This window comes from Corythoichthys intestinalis, chromosome 2 (assembly GCF_030265065.1).
Source record: "Corythoichthys intestinalis isolate RoL2023-P3 chromosome 2, ASM3026506v1, whole genome shotgun sequence".
Lineage (NCBI taxonomy): Eukaryota > Metazoa > Chordata > Actinopteri > Syngnathiformes > Syngnathidae > Corythoichthys > Corythoichthys intestinalis.
The window spans coordinates 54,645,171-54,660,938 of NC_080396.1; the positions used below are offsets into that span (position 1 = coordinate 54,645,171).

General features: G+C 39.0%; 1 protein-coding gene across 2 annotated transcripts; it reads left to right on the forward strand.

Moving 5' to 3' along the window:
* The first annotated feature begins 2,168 nt into the window (after positions 1-2,168).
* Positions 2,169-15,731, forward strand: LOC130911790 (mitochondrial glutamate carrier 1-like). 2 transcript variants are annotated; one of them, XM_057829325.1, is made up of 10 exons: positions 2,169-2,498; positions 2,961-3,172; positions 5,506-5,631; positions 7,974-8,029; positions 10,475-10,565; positions 12,109-12,227; positions 14,531-14,726; positions 14,793-14,950; positions 15,042-15,117; positions 15,223-15,731. In XM_057829325.1, the coding sequence occupies exons 2-10, from the start codon at positions 3,150-3,152 to the stop codon at positions 15,380-15,382; spliced, it is 1,005 nt and encodes a 334-aa protein (XP_057685308.1). In that variant the 5' UTR covers positions 2,169-2,498; positions 2,961-3,149; the 3' UTR covers positions 15,383-15,731. The 2 variants fall into 2 exon arrangements, with proteins under 2 accessions (XP_057685308.1, XP_057685309.1); XM_057829326.1 differs by having other exon boundaries at positions 2,179-2,308.
* Positions 15,732-15,768: the final 37 nt, after the last annotated feature.

Consider the following 15,768-nt stretch of genomic DNA (forward strand, 5'->3'; position numbering starts at 1 on the left):
GCTACAAAGTATTAACGCAAGGGGGCCGAATAATATTGCACGCCCCACTTTTCAGTTTTTTATTTGTTAAAAAAGTTTAAATTATCCAATAATTTTTGTTCCACTTCACGATTGTGTCCCACTTGTTGTTGATTCTTGACAAAAAATTAAAATTTTATATCTTTATGTTTGAAGCCTGAAATGTGGCGAAAGGATGCAAGGTTCAAGGGGGCCGAATACTTTTGCAAGGCACTGTATTTGTCCTAAATACTCTATGCTTTACATCTTGCACCCTGGTCAAGATTTTGGGCTGAAAAACTCAAATAACTTCAACAAATGCCTGGATACTAATTCATTTTTTAAGATGAAGTCACAATTGTAATGGGTGGCTGTAGCTCGGATTGTATCTATTGCGCTTAACAGACTGGAGATGCATAGAAAATGAAGCCGTGGTAAGAGAGGTCAATAGAGAAAGGAAGACTGAAACAATGACTTGTGATGATAAAACCTCACACCCAACTAGGCTGATTATTTTAAGTAGCGTGAGATTAATTTGGAGACCCTGTAGGGACCTTGAGGGTCTGTGTGAAGGTGCGCACAGCCAAAAATGAGGAGTAATAATAAAAGGTAAAACTTTGTCACATTGAAACTTCGAATCAAGAAGTGTGCAGGAAAGTGGAAGGAATGGTGCGATGGTATCCAGATTCCTGAGGTTATTAATAAGTTTCCCTTCAAGGACTGCAGCAATGATTTGGGTCAAACTATTTGGTTGTACTCATGAGAAGTCCCCCAAAACCGACCCCAAAGATCTTGGTGTGCACAGCTCTACAACACTGACTCACGAATATATATTTCATTTTTATCAAGATAGATATTTCTTTACGTTTTCACATTTCTTATGGTACTTACCAAAGGCATAGGTTTGGTCTCAACTTTGGTATAGAGACAATATAATAGCATAACCTGCATGTACACTTTTTGCTGGGAACGGGACATTAATAACACCAAACAGATTGGGTGAACGGGGGTCAGAATAGGCAGCTAAATGATCAATGCAAAATAAATCTGTATTGACATATAGTAACTATAAAGTGTATTGGTTCAGGTGATACACTATTCAATTCAAACCTTTGTTTTCAAAAACTACTAAAGAAACATTTTGAAAACTTCCAGAATAAATGTCTGGATTTTATTTGCAAATTTAAATTGCAATATTAGAAGACAACTTATATAACTTATAACTTATACCGCCCGTCTCATCAGACCATAGGACATGGTTCCAGTAATCCATGTGCTTTGTTGACATGTCTTCAGCAAAGCGTTTGCGGGCTTTCTTGTGTACCGTCTTCAGATGAGGCTTCCTCCTGGGGTGACAGCCATGCACACCAATTTGATGTAGAGTTCGGCGTATGGTCTGAGCACTAACAGGCTGACCCCCCACCTCTTCAATCTCTGCAGCATTGCTGACAGCACTCCTGTAACGTGTCACATGACATTATGGAGGGAAAATGACTAGCAGTACTCAATTTGGACATTTAGGGATGTACGTAGTTTCTAAGGGGTATATTCACTTTTGTTGCCAGGGTTTTCAATATTAATGGCTATATTTTGAGTTATTTTGAGGGGAAAATAAATTAACTCTATTATATAAGCTGCACAAGACTACTTTTCATTGTGTCAAAGTGTCATTTTGTCAGTGTTGTCCCATTAAAAGACATACTTAAATATCTGCCGAAATGCGAGAGGTGTACTCATTTTTGTGATACACTGTAAGGTTGCTTAAAAGTTGGTGAGGACAATTTGAGCGTCCGTCCTGAAAAGTTGTCGGTGTTATGTCTCTACCGTTTGTATGCAAACGTACGCCCTTGGTACTTACGTTATTACTGACTGACTTTTGGCACTACTGCTACTACTACTACTACTACTACTACTACTGACCACTACTACCTTCCAGTCTGGTGAAATCTGGTGATGCGATTCAGCGTAGATGCCTCATTAAAATGACAATAAAACAAAACCCATGAGGCATAATGTTTAATTCCATGCCATCTGTAGCAGAACACCTTTTAAACCTGTTCTTCTTAGTCATGATATCACTTTTATGACATACTGAGAGTATAAGGGACTGTTGTCATAAAAACAACAACAGCAATCCACCCCCACCCACACAGACATAAGCAAACCAACACTGTTTGTGTTATATTGTTCAGTGTTCACTTTTCCAGCCAGAAGATGAATTGAACCGAATGGTGGCCACAGCTCTCATGGAAGTGCTTTCAAGATTGTCCTTTTCTGGCATCTGGTGGTTTGAATTAGAATCGCCATACAGGTATTCTCGTTTGCAGCAGGTCTTATCTTGAGCCTGTGCCTCCCCTGCTAATTCTCTACTGTTTAGTTCTAATGTTGAAATGTTTGCACTGACCTACCCTAAAGTGCTCACAGTCAGACATGCCTGGACCAACTGACTGATCAAGTTATCAATCAATTGATCATGCAAAACAGTTTCTACTACTGGAAAGGTATTTGATATTTATATGTACTAAGATGTAGCACAATTCACACCGCTAATTGTAATTTTGCTGCTGCCCAAAACATTCATGATTAGATGGAGCTCACTTTGACTAGAAATTGCTGTTAGTATCCTATTCAGGACACGAAACGCCTTTCTCAATATTGCATCATGGACATGTTGGTCTTTCTTTCGTTCATTCAGTGACAGTGATTCATCTGAATGACACATACGGGTCATCTTACACTCTTCGTACTGCCCTGATATTCACTGATAATAGCTTCCACTTATAATACAAATGTCAACAATTTATTTTTATTATTGCTTTAGAATGAGAGATACTGATTAGACGTGAAAAACAACAACAACAACAACAACAACAACAGCAGCAACAACAACAACAACAACAACATCGAAATCTTAAGTATTTCTGCAGCTAAAAGACACTTTAATTCAAACTTGCTTTTGGCAGGCTGATGACTATCCCGGCTCCATTTCCTGGCTAGCATGGCAGGGGGCGGAGAGTGATGAGAGTGGAATTCATCCCTGGAGCCTCTGGGGTGGACCTGTCTATATATACAACTCAGAGCCTCTCTTGGCTCTTGCCTTGCTCAGCGCCTTTCCAGGACCCTCAGCTGCTCGTCTTGTTCAACCCAAAACCATGGCCCATCAGCAACACATGAGGTAGGAAGAACTTGATCTCAACACTGCAAGTAATTTTGTGGTGTTTTAACGAACAGGCAACACAAAAAAGGCAGTTTTTGAGCTTTCAAGTTGATTTTAATTACCTCTGAAGATTGAAAACATCTTTTTGAGAGAGAAAGTAAAAACAAATAACATGATGTGGTTGCACAAATATAGCTGTGTTTGGATAACTAATCATAAACTCGTCTGAAATGAGAGTCAGCATAAATCTAAAACCATTTGAAGTGCTGTCATTTGACACAAAACCTTTTTTTCATGGCTTTTCCTGACCTTAATATGATTTTCTACATGCCTTTGGGTGATTTTGCTTTAACCAAATAAAACCAAGTGTCAACCTCTTGGACATAAGCTAAAGGGTATTTTTGGTGCAAATCTGATCACCTAAGGGATACCATTCGTGACTGTGGCAACATCATGCAGTCAGGCCTTTTTACAATAGCTGGAAGTGGGGCCTCAGAGAAGGAGGTAGGGAATCAAGAACTGTTTGGAATAGCAGTCAGTGTTGGGACAAAACCTTCAGGCATATGCGACAAAGCAAAAAACAGAAAAAGTCAGGAAAAGTCTTTTAGAACATTTGGAATTTTTTTTTGGTCAGTCGTCGGAAGATTTTATATTTATTATTGATTTTGAATGCACCTTAAGAGGGGGTGCACTCCAGTGCAACCATATTATCAATGTTATTTATTTTTACTTCCTCTATTGACAAGTTTCCTGAGCGAAATATGGGCGGTGCCATCTTGGAAAATGTCTGCTTCGAACTTCCGGTTTAGAAAAAACCTCATCAGTTGCGGATGAAGTTAGCAGTACGTTGACGAAGCTAAAACTGCAAAATCAAGCCAGAGGAACCCAGGGAATCTCCAAAAATGGATTCTGCACAACGTAGATGAGATTGGATGATTGTTCTTATCACTTCGTTGAACATTTGTGGACAACATTATAACAATCTGTCAGCCTGTGTTGACGTGAGGTATAGATTGATATGCCGGCCACTTGAGTGACCAAAATGAGGAGAAATTACAAATTATATTCCATTTGCCGAATGCAGAAGGGGAGACACCAATTTTGTTGTTACAAGGAAAAACTACAAAGTATGTACATATAAATAAAAATAGAATGTCATTCTTTTTTATTGCAGGTATTGATAGCAGTAAAACATTTGGACAACGTGATTCCATTTCTTGGTTTTATTTAAAATGATTGGTGCATGTGCAAAACAGGTCAACTAATCACAATTTATAAAATTATTGGAAAAATAGCATACGAGAATATGATATCAGACAGCAGAGCTCCGGAGCCCCGCCAAACTTTCACCTGACATCACAGCCTCCAGACGGGCTTTCTCCCGCTGTCCTCGGTAATTCCAGCTCCAATAGCATATCTTAAAGTTGCTGCAGTTAAAAACCTCGTAGTTGGATCTCGGGATCGAGCTGACGGTCCGCCGCGAAGCGAGCCACCGCCTCCAGCCCCAGCCTCTCGGCCGCCCCCGGGTAGAACGACATAGTCTTGACATATGTCCATCAACGTATAGTAATTGTTGCTGTGAGGCACATCAACTTATCTTTCCTTGCCTAACAGCGTTTGCCACCTGTAAATAAACAAACAAAAAACTTGTAACACTTGTATTTATGCGTTGACATGACTGCCATCTACGTGTACTGATTAATAGGCTGGCAGCAGATACAGTAGTTGTAGTAAATAAATATTAAAGATCATCATAATTACAATCATCATGGTAATGACAATATCAAAGGCGTAAGATTTTAGCTTTCGTATTTTTTTACCACCAGACACATGAGAAAGCAGGATGGAAGGAACATATCTTCCATAACATCGCGGCAACATGGCTACAAAAACACCAGGTCTTTGTGGTGGCACAAGCTTGGTTTCACATCTGCCTTCATGAACATGTTGTCCTCCCCTGTCGTGATGAAGGCAACTGGATGTTATATTTCCAAATTGTCTTTTTCAAGGGATTTTGATGAGTAATGTTACTCCAGCTCCAGTGTTGTTTTGGATGGAGAAATTCCAAAACGGAAGTTGCTTGCAGACATGCGGAAGTAAAGCGGAAGTACCTTGGAAACTTGCCTATAAAGAATTTAAGAAAAATAAGTTGAAATGTACAGCTCATAAGTGATGATGAAGTAATTGTGAAAAAAGCAATTAAATGATTTTTCACATTGTCAACTTTTATATACAAAAAGCTGGCACTTCATCAATTTATATAATCAATTTATATACCCACTACACATACACAGTAATAAGAGCAGAAATAATTGGTATGTGCATATTTGTTTGACTTCTCCTGAGTCCAGCCTTCCAGCCAAACTGATTAATGGAGGGGTTGCAGGCATGGTTGGAGTCACCTGTGTATTCCCAATTGACCTGGCCAAGACACGTTTGCAAAACCAACGAAGCGGACAGCAACTATACAAAAATATGTAAGGACTACCTCATGACATACCTATGCATGTATATATACACACACGCACTTCTGCTACCAATAAGAGGAGCTCACTAAATTTGAATATTTAGTTATTTATTTAGGATCTGTGACTCCAGGCAAATTTGTTGAACACAAGGGAAATATTTCTCAGGAGGCCGATTCCTCAAAAAAAGGAGGTCGATTCCTCAAAAAAAAAGTTTTCCATGAAAAATATTTTCTTACAGTTCTTACATAATAATATGATTTCTTTAACTTATGACTTATGCGGTTTTGTTAGTGTTAAGAAATAAATGAATCAATACAATAAAAGTGTGTAGTACTGTATAAACTCTTTTTAATCAATCCAGAAAGTGGGTTACACAAGATCAATTGAAATTGAACAAATTTATGTATTCCACTTAACTGGATGACCTGGGAAAAAAGCAGGCCTAAATTTTTTTTTTTCTTTTTTTTTTTTTTTCTTTTTTTTTTTTAGTCAAAATGAAAAGAAACTGCACCTCAGATTGTTAATTTTAACAGATTGTTAATTTTATTCAGAACTTTATATTAAAATGATAGGCATTGGCCTTCTTTTTTTCAAGAGCATTTACTCGAGATGACCACCATTTAGCTCCGTGCATTTCTTTAGGCCAAGCACAAAATTATTAAAGTCATCCTTAAAAATAGACCGAGTGATGGCTCTTATCCCTCCCTGATGCTTTCCTTCAGTCAGTCATTGATGTTTTTGGTTTCAGCAAGATGGAGTAAGTTTGCTTTGGCAACCATGTGATCAAGCTCCAGGCTGATTTTGAGTAGCCATCGCACAGCCCAGCACTGGCTCTTTTGACAGCTGCATCCGGCTCACAGACAAATATTTAATTATTAAATAAAAGAAAAAAAAGGTTTCTTTATACTCCTTTGCGCATTGTGCAAAATGGCGATGGTCACCAGTGACTAGAAAGCCGGTTGGCAGTAATTTTAGTGGGAAAGTGGCAAACATACATGTTGATGTGTCTATCTATCTATTCATCTATCTATCAATCGTATGGCAACGCAGATCAGGCAGATGCACTGTTCAAGTGGGGTTGCCGTATTTTGCTGATGAAAATAGTGGCCGATGTGCGCATGTGCGTGAGATCAGTACGTAAACTTCCCTTGTTTTCAGTTTCCTTTTCCGCGTTGTTAGAAACTTTTGAGAAGATGGTAAAAACAAAAAAAGACGAAGAGTATTGTACTTTTCAGCAGGACATAAGGACATATATGCGGAACCATTTTTTCCTCTCACTTTGGATGAGCCGACAGACGTAAGCTATTTATCCCAGTTCAGCATGATTGCAAGGTTTTGACTATGAAAGGGACAACAAGAGTGGAGGATTTATTCAAGTCCTCACTGAGTTCACGAAAGAAAAAAATCTACCGATGGATAAACTTCGGTGTGCACTGATGGTGCTCCGTGCATAGGTTTCCCAACGCCTGCATGAAGCTTAACCCCACCAAGTATCAAACAGACTACAAAGCAATCAGCAAAACCATGCTGCACCAGAAGACACATTAAATGGTGTTATACTTATATAGCGCTTTTCCAACTTTCAAGGCGCTCAAAGTGCTTTACACTATCTCGCCATTCACCTACTGGTGACACAGCACCAGGAGCAACGTGGGGTTCAGTATCTTGCTCAAGGATACTTAGACGAGTTAATCAGGGCGAAGAATTGAACCCACAACCTCTGGGTTGGGGGACAACTACTCTACCACTGAGCCACGCCACCCCACGCTTTAGTAATGCTAATAAATACTCATCATTGATTAGCAACAGCATAACAATGTTATTAAAAGGAATTCACAGAGTTATTGTACTTTAAAAGTGTTGAAATGACATAAAATGCACACATTACTTGTATTTTTAGTTTTATTCATATTGTATGACTCTCACGGAATTATATTTAAAAATATGTGGTGTTAATGGCTCTCTCAGCCAAAAAGGTTGCAGACCCCTGCCTTAGCCCCTCAGATTTCAGTCTTTGAAGCTACTAGAAGGACTGAGTGTAGGCAGATCCAGAATCATCAGGAAGTAGGACTGTAACAACGTTGATACGCCTTGAGAACACGTGGAGCTGATGGCGGTCATTTTGTGCACATGCGCTAAAATGAAGACGGAAAGAAAATGTCATCATCCACCAGAATTTGGAGCCTGCCTTTTTCCCGGTTACCCCGTGTTATTGAGATGAATTTGTACAATTAGAATTTTCAGTGGTTTCAACACATTTTTCATCAATGCTTTAAATCTTCCAGTCAAGTCAACTTGAGGAAGCTCTGATGAGCACTACCTAAATCAAACTCTTTTTCTTTTTGTACTAGGATGGACTGTCTTATAAAGACAGTAAAATCTGAGGGTTACTTTGGCATGTATAGAGGTAAGCTTCATCTAACTATTCACGTCTTCAATTGGTGAAATTAATAATTGCACTAAAAAAATCCAACTTTATAGGTGTTGATTAAATATTCATTCAACTCTTATGTATGGACATGACAAAAACGCCACATAAGGGTTAATTTAATGGTTCAATTTCCATAAGACACATGAATACTTCAATTTCCACAAAACACATGAATACTTTGCAGTGATCACTAAATATTTTTGTCATAAGACATTCACAATCAAAGATGAGAACTTGAAGAAAGGATGTGTGCAGTGGAATGAAAAATTCTATCTTAAAGTGGCAGAACAAGATGAATAATTTAAACACCTTTTGGCCTTCAATATGAATGGTGAATTGAATCTTCCAAATTAAAAAAGGAAGAACAAGCTGGTTCCATAAATTTGTGCAATTTAAACTAATCATTTGTCTTTTTGGGAGGGGTCTTTTAGCATGGTTCATCTCTATAATATCTGTCCACGTATCTCACCTGGCCATTCTAAACATTTTACTGTAGAAGGGATTTATTCATCCGTCCTTATTTTTGAAAGAGGCCATAAACCTAAGTGATTCTAATAAAACCAGGCCGAAGAAATACAACAACTGTTCCGGTAACTGTTGGCACATACAGTAGTTGGTTGGTGCGTATACAGTGGGGCAAATAAGTATTTGGTCAGCCACTAATTGTGCAAGTTCTCCCACTTGAAAATATTAGAGAGGCCTGTAATTGTCAACATGGGTAAACCTCAACCATGAGAGCCAGAATGTGGAAAAAAAAACAAAATCACATTGTTTGATTTTTAAAGAATTTACTTGCAAATCATGGTGGAAAATAAGTATTTGGTCAATACCAAAAGTTAATCTCAATATATTTTTTATGTACCCTTTGTTGGCAATAACGGAGGCAAAACGCTTTCTGTAACTCTTCACAAGTTTTTCACACACTGTTGCTTGTATTTTGGCTCATTGCTCCATGCAGATCTCCTCTAGAGCATTGATGTTTTGGGGCTGTCGTTGGGCAACACGGACTTTCAACTCCCTCCACAGATTTTCTATGGGGTTCAGTTCTGGAGACTGGCTAGGCCACTCCAGGACCTTGAAATGCTTCTTACGAAGCCACTTCTTTGTTGCCCTGGCTGTGTGTCTGGGATCATTGTCATGCTGAAAGACCCAGTCACGTCTCATCTTCAATGCCCTTGCTGATGGAAGGAGATTTTCGCTCAAAATCTCTCGATACATGGCCCCATTCATTCTTTCCTTTACACAGATCAGTCATCCTGTTCCTTTTGCAGAAAAACAGCCCCAAAGCATGATGTTTCCACCCCCATGCTTCACAGTGGGTATGGTGTTCTTTGGATGCAATTCAGTATTCTTTCTCCTCCAAACACGAGGACCTATGTTTCTACCAAAAAGTTCTATTTTGGTTTCATATGACCATAACACATTCTACCAGTCCTCTTCTGGATCATCCAAATGCTCTCTAGTGAACCGCAGACGGGCCTGGACTTGTACTGGCGTCAGCAGGGGGACACGTCTGGCAGTGCAGGATTTGAGTCCCTGGCGGCGCATTGTGTTACTGATAGCAGCCTATGTTGCTGTGGTCCCAGCTCTCTGTAGGTCATTCACTCGGTCCCCCTGTGTGGTTCTGGGATTTTTGCTCACCGTTCTTGTTATCGTTTTGACGCCATGGGGTGAGATCTTGCATGGAGCCCCAGATCGAAGGAGATTATCAGTGGTCTTGTCTGTCTTTCATTTTCTAAAAATTGCTCCCACAGTTGATTTCTTTACACCAAGCGTTTTACCTATTGCAGATTCAGTCTTCCCAGCCTGGTGCAGGTCTACAATTTTGTCTCTGGTGTCCTTCGACAGGTCTTTGGTCTTGGCCATAGTGGAGTTTGGAGTGTGACTGACTGAGATTGTGGACAGGTGTCTTTTATACCGATAATGAGTTAAAACATTAATTACATTAATACAGGTAACGAGTGGAGCCTTGTTAGACCTCATTAGGAGAAGTTAGACCTATTTGACAGCCAGAAATCTTGCTTGTTTGTAGGTGACCAAATACTTATTTTCCACTCTAATTTGGAAATAATTTCTTTAATAATCAAACAATGTAATTTTCAGTTTTTTTTCCCACATTCTGTCTCTCATGGTTGAGGTTTACCCATGTTGACAATTACAGGCCTCTCTAATCTTTTCAAGTGGGAGAACTTGCACAATTGGTGGTTGATTAAATACTTATTTGCCCCTCTGTACCTTATGGGGTAAACTTTGGTCTTGTATCTTAAATTTACCACATCGACTATAGAGGGATGTCCACTTCTGTTGTTGTCACATAAACCTACAGGGGCGTTTCATAGTTTTATGTCCACTATACAATATATAATATATTTGTTGACCTTTCTTTAATAATTTATTCTAACAATAAAATCCCCGTTTTAGGCGCTGCTGTCAATCTCACCCTAGTGACTCCAGAGAAGGCCATTAAACTAGCTGCAAATGACTTCTTTCGCCACCAGCTAAGCAAAGAGGGGTGAGTAACTGTGTAAATCAACAGAGAACTATGAGGCACATTTAAATTCTAGGGCTGTCAAACGGTTAAAAATTTTAATCAAGTTAATCACAGCTTAAAAATTAATCAGTCATAATTAATCGCAATTCAAACCATCTCTAAAATATGCCATATTTTTCTGTAAATTATTTTTGGAATGGAAAGACAAGACACAAGACGGACATAAACATTCAACATACTGTGCATAGGTACTGTATTTGCTTATTATAACAATAGATCCACAAGATGGCATTAACATTATTAACATTCTTTGTGTTAAAAGGGATCCACGGATAGAAAAAGACTTGTAGTTCTTAAAAGATAAATGTTAGTACAAGTTATAGTAATTTTATATTAAAACCCCTCTTACTGTTTTCGTCATAATACAATTTGTAAAATTTTCAATCAAAAAAATAAACTACAGCAGTAGCTCGCAATTGTTGAAGTCGCTAAGCGGTGACGTTACATGGGATCCCTGCCGTTCTTCCACAGTGTCTTTAACTACGTAAGTTAGTGACTGAAATACACCACAAGGTGTCAATGGCGAATTTTAAATTAATTTGAGATCTAGCCAAGACAAAGTCTGAGAAAGCTTTATGTGTATTTTGCATAGCTATTTTGATTGGGAATGCCAGTTCTCTTTGCATTGAGCACTTTTCTTTTTGTGAACATTATTTTTTTGAGCGATAGGAATATTGTTTTTGTTGTGCATTCACTAAATGATACTGTAGTGACTTAACTGTTCCGCCCAAATGCATGATGGAAAATTGGGCAGCCATGACTGTCAGTGGTGGCTGCAAATGGTATACGGTATGTTCTGCGTTGTGTTCAATTAAGCGTGTTAAGAAAAAGATCGACTCTTGTCATTCTTCCTACTGTCGTTCGCCACAATACTTATATTTGTTGTGAAAGAGTTGCCAAAGCTTAAGCCGATAAAAGGCGCGTTCCAATGAACGCCTGTGTCCACTCGCATTTCTCTCCCTTTTCGCTGTTAATGTGCTAAAACGGCGTCATTGTAACCTGTTTGAGGCAACGTATGAACGGGTCAATCCTTGCATGCGTTAATTGCGTCAAATATTTCAACGTAATTCATAAAAAAAAAAAAAAAAATGCCCGTTCACGCGATAAATTTGACAGCACTATTAAATTCCTTTATTTTTACCCAAAATTAACCGTGCACCTTATGCAGGAATTCTGATTATGCTTATTGACTTCGGACATTTTGTCATACTACTCCAGTAAATTGCTCAAGGCACACATTCAGCATTATTTAAACCCATAAAGAAAATATTAAAACAATAAATAGAACTATAATTACAAAGGTTAAAAGATAAAACAACAAATGGCAAACCCAGTTCATTGATGCACCTTATAATCGGGTGTGTCTTATGTATGAAAATAAACATGGTCATTAATAGGGACGCCTTATAATCCGGTGCGCCTCATAGTCCATAAAATACGGTAATTTCCGCTTTACTAGGAATGTGTTGGCTTAACTTTACTTAACCATGTTACTACACGACAGTTGTAAGCTGACGGTTTTCAAGGAGATGTTGGCTGGGTGCTGTGCGGGAATGTGCCAGGTTGTTGTCACCACACCTATGGAGATGCTCAAGATCCAGCTTCAGGATGCCGGCAGGCTTGGTGAGGTTGTAAATATTTGAACATGTTGCACAGCACTTTTGCGCTATTGACAGAATACAGTGGTACCTTGACTTTTAAGTTTTTCAAGATGACGGACTTTGGCTTTGACCCCAAAATTTAAATATGAGTGCTTGACCGTGACAGGAAAATTAACTCACTTCAGAATAAGCAGTGATTTAGTGGATGGTCAGTAATTTTCCTGAAAAAGAGGTTTCTAACCTTTTATTGCCAGACCTAGGTGAAATTTACTTTCAACCAAATCCTAATAAAAACATAGAGTGAGGAAAATAAGTATTTGAACACCCTGCAATTTTGCAAGTTCTCCCATTTAGGAATGATGGGCGGGTTTGGAATTTTCATGGTAGGTGTTTGTCCACTGTGAGAGACAATATGAAGAAAAAAATTACAGAAATCACAGGGTATGATTTTGTTAACATTTTATTTGTATTATACTGCTGCAAATATATATTTGAACACCTGTCTATTTGCTAGAATTGTGAGCCTCAAAGACCTGTTAGTCACCTCTAAAAAGTCCAATGAATAAGTGGAGTGGAGGTGGACTTTTTGAGTGTGACTTTTTGACCTGTTTGAGGCAGTTAGCTGCACATACTGTATACACCTGTCCATCCCATACAATCAGGAATACTCATATTCCCAACATGATCAAGACCAAAGAGCTGTCCAAAGACACCAAAGACAGTATTGTAGACCTCTACAAGCAACTTGGTGATATAAGATCCACCGTGGGACCAATTATTAGAAAATGGATGCTAAACATGACTGTCAATCTCCCTTGGACTGGGGTTCTATGCAAGCTCTACCTTGTAGGGTCTCAATGATCCAAAGAATGGTGAGGAATCAACCAAGAACGACACAGGAGAAGTTGGTCATTGACCTGAAAAGAGCTGGGACCACCATTTCCAAGGTTACTGTTGGTAATACACTAAGACATCATGGTTTAAAATCATGCATGGCATGGAAGTTTCCCCTGCTTAAACCAGCACATGTCCAGGCCCGTGTTAAATGTGCCAACGACCATTTGGATGATTCAGAGGAGTCATGGGAGAAAGTCATGTGGTCATATGAGATCAAAATGGAACATTTTAATCTTAATTCAACTCATAGTGTTTGGAGGAAGACGAATGATGAGTACCATCCAAAGAACATCATCCCTACTGTGAAGCATGGGTGTGGTAGCATCATGCTTTGTTTTTTTTTTTTTTCTGCATATGGGACTAGACGACTGCACGGTATTAAGGAGAGGATGACCAGGGCCATGTGTTGTGAGATTTTGGGGAATAACCTCCTTCCATAAATTAGAGCATTGAAAATGGGTCGTGACTGGGTCTCCAAAATGACAATGGCCTGAAGCAGACAGCCAGAATAACCATAGAGTGGCTTCATAAAAAAAAAAAAAAAAAAATTAAGATTCTGTAGGGGCTTAGCCAGTCTCCAGACTTAAACCCAATAGAAGATCTTTGGAGGAAGCTCAAACTCAGTGTTGCTCAGTGACACACCAGAAATCTAATTGATCTAGAGAAGATCTGTGTGGAGCAATGGTGCAAAATCCCTGCTGCAGTCTGTGCAAAACCCGGTGAAAAGTTACAGGAAATTTTTGACCGCTGTATTTGTAATCATAAGCTACTGTGCCAAATATTAACATTGATTTTCTCAGGCGTTCAAATACTTATTTGAAGCTGTATGATACAAAATTAAAAAAAAAAACAATCATACACTGAGAATTCTGGATTTTTTTTAGATTGTCTCTCGCAGTTGACAAGCACCTACCATGAAAATTTCAAACCATCATTTCTAAGTGGCAGAACTTGCAAAATCATATAGTGTTCAAATACTTATTTTCCTCACCTTATGTGTATTTTAAATAAGCAAACTTTGTCTTAAAGTGAACAGCTCGATAGGGGTTTCAACGGAAATGGTGTAGCAACTTACGTAAACAGCAAATACTGTACAACAATACTCACAGAAAATATTTTCTTTTTCCGCTGCAACAAATAATTAATTTCACCTGAGCTTACTGAGTCATTTTTTGGTAAAACTCATATCTGTATTGTAACCCTTTCCTTGGTGGCTGAGGTGAGCACACGAGAAGGAGCACAAAGTGAGGCCGGAATAGATTAAAGGCATTTGCAGTGATTTCAAGGGGAATGATAATTGGAGATATGGCGTACTGTATTTTGAATCTGAAATGTGGTCACAGAACAAATTTAATTCAAGGCAACACTGTACAGTATATTGAGCATGTATTGCAAGAGCAAAACTAACTTTGCTCCATCATCCACCAGCCGCGCAGCAGAGGGTGATGCCTAGTGTGGTAACAAGTTTAAAGATGGGTGGAACCAGTGCTGTCCTCAGTCGTTCTTATAACGCCAGTGCTGCGCCTCAGGCTAGGACAGTTTCAGCCACACAGATAACGAAAGACCTGCTGAAGACCAAAGGTGTAACAGGGTTGTACAGAGGACTTGGGGCCACATTAATGAGGTGAGTGAGTTGAACATAGGTGCCTTCTCTGATAACCAAATACACTTTTTTTCTCTCCTTCCTTAGGGACATTCCCTTCTCAGTTATCTACTTCCCTCTTTTTGCTCACTTGCACCAGCTTGGACAGCATTCAACAGAAAACCCAACAGTGCCCTTTTATTGGTCCTTTGTCTCTGGATGCACGGCTGGATCTGTTGCAGCAGTTGCTGTCAGCCCTTGTGACGGTCAGTGTTCGAATTTTTTTTTTTAAAAAAGTGCCCATATTGTGGGGCGAACAGAACACAATATTTTTTGCATTTCTCTCCATTCGTCTAGTGGTCAAAACAAGACTACAATCCCTGAAAAACGGAACTAACGAGGAAACATACAATGGGGTGGTAGATTGCATCAGGTGACCTGACTTAAATTTTCAAAATGTGCAGTACTGTATACTAATTGATCCCATCTATTGTTTGCTTAATGTCGTTTCAAATATTTCCATTTCTTTTTATTGCAGGAAGATCATGAGAAAAGAGGGTCCCTCTGCTTTTCTAAAGGGGGCCAGTTGTCGAGCCCTTGTCATCGCGCCCCTTTTTGGCATTGCGCAGGTCGTGTATTTTGTAGGTGTTGGAGAGATTTTGCTCGGTTACACACCTCATAGCATCTATTCAGCATAGACAAGCTATATACTGGACCCTCTGACATCCCATAAATGAAGGGGAACAAAAGTCATGTGTCCTCCATTTTATTATTCCATTGCCCAACTCTAAAATTAGGTCCAGTATTTGAACAAAGATTCAGAGGCTGTGCCGAATCCAAGCCACTTGCTCACTGACCCACTTTCGATATGACAACTGTAATTTTGACATTGTGCACAACAATGATCGAATGCTCTTTAATTGTCACCGCCCCACTACGATGCACTCACACAGTGATGAAATTAAGAATGATACCACTGTAAATATGTTTCATATTTTAGTAAAATTGTAATGTCGATGTAATAATAAATTCTGGTTCGCTGTTTAACATATGCACCATGTGTGTTTTGTTTTGGCCAAGTCAA

Bases quoted from the DNA above. Each gene is read 5' to 3' on its own strand.
- LOC130911790 (XM_057829325.1), top strand. From the start codon at position 3,150: ATGGCCCATCAGCAACACATGAG. The intron at 5,632-7,973 runs GTAAGGACTACC...TTTTTGTACTAG, and splicing joins CAGCAACTATACAAAAATAT to GATGGACTGTCTTATAAAGA. The intron at 14,951-15,041 runs GTCAGTGTTCGA...CCATTCGTCTAG, and splicing joins TGCTGTCAGCCCTTGTGACG to TGGTCAAAACAAGACTACAA.